At 47.1% G+C, this 6906-nt stretch overlaps 1 protein-coding gene across 1 annotated transcript; it reads left to right on the plus strand.

Annotated features, from left to right (window-relative positions):
• The first annotated feature begins 991 nt into the window (after nt 1–991).
• LOC135892614 (uncharacterized) lies at nt 992–2593 on the plus strand. Its single transcript, XM_065420412.1, has 3 exons — nt 992–1028; nt 1312–1644; nt 2274–2593. The coding sequence occupies exons 1-3, from the start codon at nt 992–994 to the stop codon at nt 2591–2593; spliced, it is 690 nt and encodes a 229-aa protein (XP_065276484.1).
• Nucleotides 2594–6906: the final 4313 nt, after the last annotated feature.

A 6906-nucleotide genomic window follows, 5' to 3' on the forward strand; every position in this document is an offset into this window, starting at 1 on the left:
CCTGGCTGGAGTCTCGGAGGAAAGCTGAGTGATACAGCTTCCATCCCAGAATGGAGTACAAGAAACTGAGGCAGGGGTGCAACCATGATTCTACAATGGACCACCAGGGGGCACTCCAGGACTGAGTCCCCTACCACTACGCACCTCAGTCAGGCCACGTGCCATGGCATAGGTGGCATAGCAGGTTCTCATAAAATCCATGACACCTCTACAGCCTTGTAAATGCGATGCCAAAAAGGACCAATCCTGCGCAGATTCATGCCCCAGTGGGTGTTCTGGATGTGCACAGGTTGCAGGATTGGATCCAACCTGCAGAGTAAGAAGATTGGTGACATGGCAAACCTCTCCCATATTCTGGAAATACATAAAAGGAGGCGTTAGTCCTGTCATTTCTGAAACAAGCTGCAGCTTTCACTTTGGTGATTTAAAGGGTGAATAAAGTCCTCCAAGCCTGGCCTCCAAATGATCATTACTGGTTAGTGTCATGCTGTCAGGAAATACAGCAGAAGGATGGGTGGGTGCAGGAAGTAACTCCCTCATTTTTTCATGCCATGTGCTGGATGCATTGTACCTTGCAACATTGGCACATTAACCAACATTGCATACTATTCTGACCCTTTAGAACCCAACACTGCGTGCTGTATTTGGTAGAATATTTTCTTCTGTGTTGTCCTATCTTTGGGTGTTTATACTTATAATCATTATGAGCCAAATTTTCAAAGGCATCAGAATTAAGGGCATAAATACCATAGAAAATCAATGCAACTTTGATGCTTTTGAAAATGTACCCTACAGTATCTCGGGGTCTGATATTAATTCATCAACAGTCAGCAAGAAATACAGCATCCTTTGTGGGTTCCTCCCCCCTCCCCCTCCCCCAGTCAGTTGATATCCATCTACACCACAGCACACTCTCCTGGGCCGTGTTCTTCATCAGAAATGACCCTTCACTGAAGCAGCGTGTCAGACTTTTGTTGTGTTTTCTACAAACATGCTCTTTGCCAAGTATCTGATTTTCTCTTCCATGGGTAAAACTCCTTGTGTTACGGAACAGCATTCAGAAAACAGCCAGTGCAAGAGGATGTGGACTTTTGTGGTAGCTTAGCAGAGTTTTGCTGCAGTTTAGATGCACTTCCATTCACTTGTGCTAGCTTTAGCATGGTTTCTAGTCGTCACGCTGCAGCCACTTTTACAGAGCATAAGTATTATCAGACTAAATAAGTTTTATTCCGGAACTATCCCATTTGTCTATGGCAGAGAGAGACCCAATGAAAGCTGACAAAAACGACATAATCTGTTTTATTTCTGCAGGGTTGGGAGCACAGTTATCTCTGTACCCGACTCAGCAATTCCTGTTTGTCGAAATTAGTGCTACGGCAAAGATCCCCTGTTCTTCCAAAGAAAAACTGGAAGGAGGTGGCATTTCGGTTTATTGGTACAGGAGAAGAGAAGGTGAGGGGCCCACCTGCATCAAGAAATGCTTAAATGATCAAAATGTAAGTAAGTTTGCCTGCAAACCCGAGACACACGGCATGACACTGGAAATCTACAACGTCCAGCAGAACGAGTCTGGTGACTATTACTGTGCAGTTAAATCCAGCAGCTATCTGATTTTCGGCAATGGAGCCACACTGATTGTTGGAGGTAAGGGAAGATAATGGTGTAACGCAAGGGGAAAAGTGATTAACAATGCAGAGATGTTAAAAAAAACAACAGGAAAATGGAACATGGTACAACTTTCAAAGCTGAAATGGTTGAAAAGGAGAAACTAAGCTGAAAAATAACAACTAAATGTAGCCGCTTAGAAGCAGATTCTGCATTTTTAGGGGACTCAATTAAATTTTTTCCGTTAATGGTCAAAGATGGCAGATTTTGTTAAAAAATAATAATAATAAGCTCCTGAATAATAATAATAAACCCACTTCCCTCATACCTTGTGCTTTTCACCAGTAGATCCCAAAGCATTTTAGTTTTACCCTCATCATTATTTATTGCTGCCAGATTGTTTTGGACCTAACAGCCACAAATACATTTAGTAACATTTATTCTTTTCTTTTTGCAGAATTTTTTACTTTGAATGAATCCCCATCTCATGAGATTAACAGTCCTAACGGCCGGTCCGTTACACTAGTGTAATTGTATTGACTTCAGTGGAAGTGTACAATTGTAACAAAGTAAAATTGGTGCCTTTAATTAGATAATAAACAGCCGGCAGGTCTGTTGTGAGTCAGACGCAGGATGGAACAATAAATTCTCTGCTTTATTCTGCTCAGACAGCTACACCAAGAGCAGCTGGGTTTTGCTTCTGGTTCCATCTCCCCACGGCCTCATTTCCACTGGGATGGTTGATCTGGCTTGCATTGTCCACAGAGTCTCCAACCCAGTCCAAATTTCCTGGAATATTTCTGGGGATCGGCAGGAACAGGCACTAATGCGATCACTGAAAGCAAAGGATGGATCCTTAATGCTCATAAGTCACATTAGCATCCCAAAAGACACCTGGACCAGTGTGAAAATTTTCACATGTGAAGTCAAATTCAACTCTTCTGGCAACAGAGTTAAGAAAAGTGCCAGGTATTTTGAACGTGAGTGATTTTATATTTGCTTCTGGAACTAAAAGAAATCACGACTTTACTTAACCTGCAAGGCGAGTAAATAACGGATGACACAGAGAGAAGGCTGAAGTGTTTAATGCATTTTTTGCTTCAGTCTTCACTGGAAAGGTTAATTGTATCCAGTTGCTTAACACAATCACTATTAACAAAAAGGAGGAAGGATCTCAGGCCAGAGTAGGGAAATAACAGGTTAAAGAATATTTAGATAAATTGTATGTATTTAAGTCAGAGGGGCCTGATGAAATTCACCGTAGTGTGGAGCACTGAGCCTGGTGCAAGACCTGAGGCCGGACCTAGAGGCTGTGAACCAAAGTCAGGCTATGTATTAAAGCAGGTGCTTACAAGTTCACTGTCAAGTACATGAACTTGGCAAAGTTGCTAAAACATAGCAAGTAGGAAGTACTAGGCACTAGATATTTACGTAAATACATTCCAGAAGGCTAGTACATATCCACCCTAATCTAGTACAAGATGAGATGGTTTGACTGAATAACAAATAAGGATGTTTTGTCCGAGATATTAGGAACAAGATACAAGGGGAAGTAACAAAGAGATGCCATGAGACACATAAGGTGGTACGGAAGTTGTTTATCTCCGTTGTTTGTCTGTGTCTATAAATATTGGGGGACCTTGCCTTAATCCTTTGTGTGGCCAAGGGGACAGCAGAAATTCCCACTGCTGACTGAGCCGCTCCTTGCTAGGGGGCACTCATTGGTTAATGTACTTGTGTGAGTCGTTAGGACTGTGACTTGAGGACAATAAACCTGGCCGAGTGCCTTTGTCACCGAGCCGTGCCTGTAGTCTTTCCCTCTGAGCAACGTAGAGATCTGCTGAATTCACAGACTGTGCTGTCTGCTGGTGCTGATAACGCCAGAGCTCCAGGGACAGGAGCACTGAGCAGCCGTAACAGCTCAGCAGCCATGAGTCCACACCTAGGATACTTAAGGAAGTAGCTGATGCAATCTCATTAGTGATCATCTTCGAGAATGCATGAAGATGTTTGTAACTTTGAGGTTCTAGTGTAGCTAAGAACTTGAACATGCTACCTAGGGAGGTTGTGGAATCCCAGGAAGTTTTTAATAACAGGTTGGACAAACACCTGTCAAGCACGGTCTAGGTTTGCTTGATCCTGCCTCAGCACAGGCGCCTGGACTTGAGGTCTTCTCGAGGTCCCTTCCAGCCCTACATTGCTCTGATCCTATGACTTGTAAACTACATGGGTGGAATCCTGGCCCCACTGAAGTCAATGGCAAAAATCCCATTCACTTCAATGGAACCAGGTTTGTAAATTAAGCCAATGAGTTTAACGAAATGGTGCAAACATGACTGTCCCAGCTCCTGATGATCCACCGGAGTCTGCTTCCTCCACAGTCCATCCCAGCTGGTGTGTGCCGCAGATATTGCACCACGTGGTGGCAGTTTTCCTGGTGGGGTTGATGGTGTCTCTGAGTCTGGCTTGGATTCGCTGCTGTTCCAGTCCAGGTAATCAACACGTCACAGCCCATGCTAGATGGAGAGACCTATAGGCTGAGCAGCCCTATTAATATTTGGGCTGACTTCTCACACAGACACAAACTGAAAACAGTTCTATCAGTCCCTTCTGCTCGGCCTTGCTGAACATGTATTCCTTCCCGCTGCTCAGCAACTCTTCGGTAGAGAAAAGCCCTATATTCAGCCAGGGAGTCACTGTTGCATCTGAGGACTGACACACTATTTATACCAGTCATCGTTTGCTTTATCACCCAGGGCCAATTTCTACCCGAAACAAGCAGGTGAAACTCCCATGGGAATCTCTGGGCAAATTCCATTGGGATATAACCAGTGATGTAAATTACACAGCAGAGGCCTGGTTACCCCATGAGTTGTAAATGCACAACTCCCCTTGAAATAGCAGGATAATCTGGCTCTGGGTGTAAATTGGTGAGAAAACACGTGTAGGGGGTGAAGTGGTTTAATTTGCACTAATGGGCCTATTGCCACCCTTTTGACTCAAGCGGCCTGTCAAATTTCAGGGCCTTCGGGTTCCAGCTGGAAGTAGAAATTGATGGACTCTAGTGTTTTCTTTGTTCATTCCTTGTAAATAAACAAGATTGCATCAAAGTCCTGCTTCTCAAATGCATGAGGAACCAAGAACAAAATGGGAAGTTTCTAAGGGCATGGCTGCACTTGCAGATGTAGAGCGCTTTGAGTTAAACCAGCCTTCAGAGAGCGCAGTAGGGAAAGCGCTGCAGTCTGTCCACACTGACAGCTTCAAGCACACGGGCGTGGCCACATTTGCGGCATTGGGAGCGGTGCATTATGGGCAGCTATCCCAGCATGCAAGTGATTGCAACGTGCTTTTCAAATGGGGGTGGGGTGGAGTGTGACAGGGAGTGTTGTGTGTATGTGGGGGGGGGAGAGAGTGGGTTTTTGGAGGGCTGAGAGCATGTCAGCATGCTGTCTTGTAAGTTCAGACAGCAGCAGATCCCCTCTGCCCCCTGCCTCTCTCTCTCACACATAGCATTCCACACTAATGGTTGCTTTGTCTCGGAGCAGATAAGCAGCCGGCTGTCAGAAACGGAGCTTTGAAAGGGCATATCCGCATTCCTACAGCCGATTCAAAACAATGCCACTTGACTTAAGGGGATTATGGGACATTTCCGGAGGCCGATCAGAGTGCAGTAATGCAACACCCCGTTCACACTGGCACAACAGCTCTCCAGCAGGGGCGCATCAAATGTTATTCCACTCGCCGAGGTGGAGTACCAGGAGCGCTCTAGCCATGGAGTCAGAGCGCTTTACATGCCTTGCCAGTGTGGACAGGTAGTGAGCTAGGCCGCCCATGGCTGCTTTAATGCACTCTAACTCGCAAGTGTAGCCAAGCCCTTAGCTAACATCCCCAAGCCCCTTCAGCCAACACTGGGCCCCAAATCTCTCTCTCCAGCTTTTTCCAGGGTCATGCTACTCAAAGGCTGCTGCCTGGCTTTCCTGCTCTTTGCCTCTGCCTCTCTGTTCTTGTCTGTTCTCAGTTTCTGTGTGTTTTCCCTGCATACACCCCACACAAGCAATACTCAGCAAACCCCCTCTGCCTACTTAGTCAGCGTGGGTTCATAACTCCCTTTTGCCGTAGGTGGGGGCATTCTGCTTAATTCATCCCGAGAGCTACCTTAATTGAAGGGTGCATTCACACCTAATCGCAGAGGTTTGTAATCCAAACTGTCATGAGTACCTCTCCGCATAATGCTACTGTTTGCTGGTTGTGGAAAACGAGTGAATTTAGGATGCAAACTATTCGCCACTATAATTCTCCTGGAGCTGGATTTACACCGTGGATGAATTTGGCCCATTCAGTCTGTTTTGGGAATACGGTAAAGGAGGGAGAACTGCAGCCTGGAGGTGACTAATGGTACGAAATGTTGTCAAACAGGCTCAAAGGGTTTATGCCCAAGTGAAGTTTCAGTGAAGGAATCACAACCAGATCAGGATGCAGTGGCTGATGGGCGAGAAAAATCATAACCCACCCTGAGATCCGAGCCTGGAAACTCTCAGCTGGTTCACTGCTGACCTCAACGACGGCAGCCATTTTGTAAGATGGTGTCTTTCTGTAAAAGCTGTTGGTTTGTTTTTACTGCTTCTGCTCTTCACTGCTGCTGCATGTGGCTCAGTTGCAAAATATAATTAAAAAGTAACCCGACTTGTCCACCTCCTAGAGTATAAATAGCAGGAAGTCACAGAAAGAACCAAACCTGTGGAGGTGAGAGATTTCCTGCTGCGATAGGCAAGACATTGTCATGCCTGTGAGGGGGCTGCTGGCCCCTTCCTGACACTTACTGGGGTTCTTTGGTCGGCCCTTTCCCAGTGCCAAAAGAAAGGGGACGGGCCGATGAGAAACTGACAGTCCTCGGGGTCAATGGGGAAAGGCCGATGCACCAAGTCAGCTAGATTGACAGGGCAGGCAGGCCAATGAGGGAGCCAGGAGGGCCTGTCCTCCGTCTGAGGTTTACCTGCCTACGGCAGACTGAGTAGGGCCGAGCTAAGGGGAGAGCAGCAGCCGGAGCCAGAGGGGCCAGGGAGCAACCCAGATGGTAGAGCTGGGCTGGGGGCAGAGCTGGGCTGGGGGCAGAGCAGACCAGCCGCCGACAGGGAGCCGGGCTGAGCTGCAGCGGGGAGCTGCTGGGCCGGAGCTGGGGCGTGGACGCCGGCCCCGCCGCACGTAACACTGGAGCCGAGCGCGCTGAGCGGCTGGCGAGAGTGAGGGGGACTCTGGGCGCAGGGAGACGTCGCCAGACAAGAGGCCTCGCAGGCCAGACTC

Source organism: Emys orbicularis, chromosome 20, assembly GCF_028017835.1.
Source record: "Emys orbicularis isolate rEmyOrb1 chromosome 20, rEmyOrb1.hap1, whole genome shotgun sequence".
Classification (NCBI taxonomy): domain Eukaryota; kingdom Metazoa; phylum Chordata; order Testudines; family Emydidae; genus Emys; species Emys orbicularis.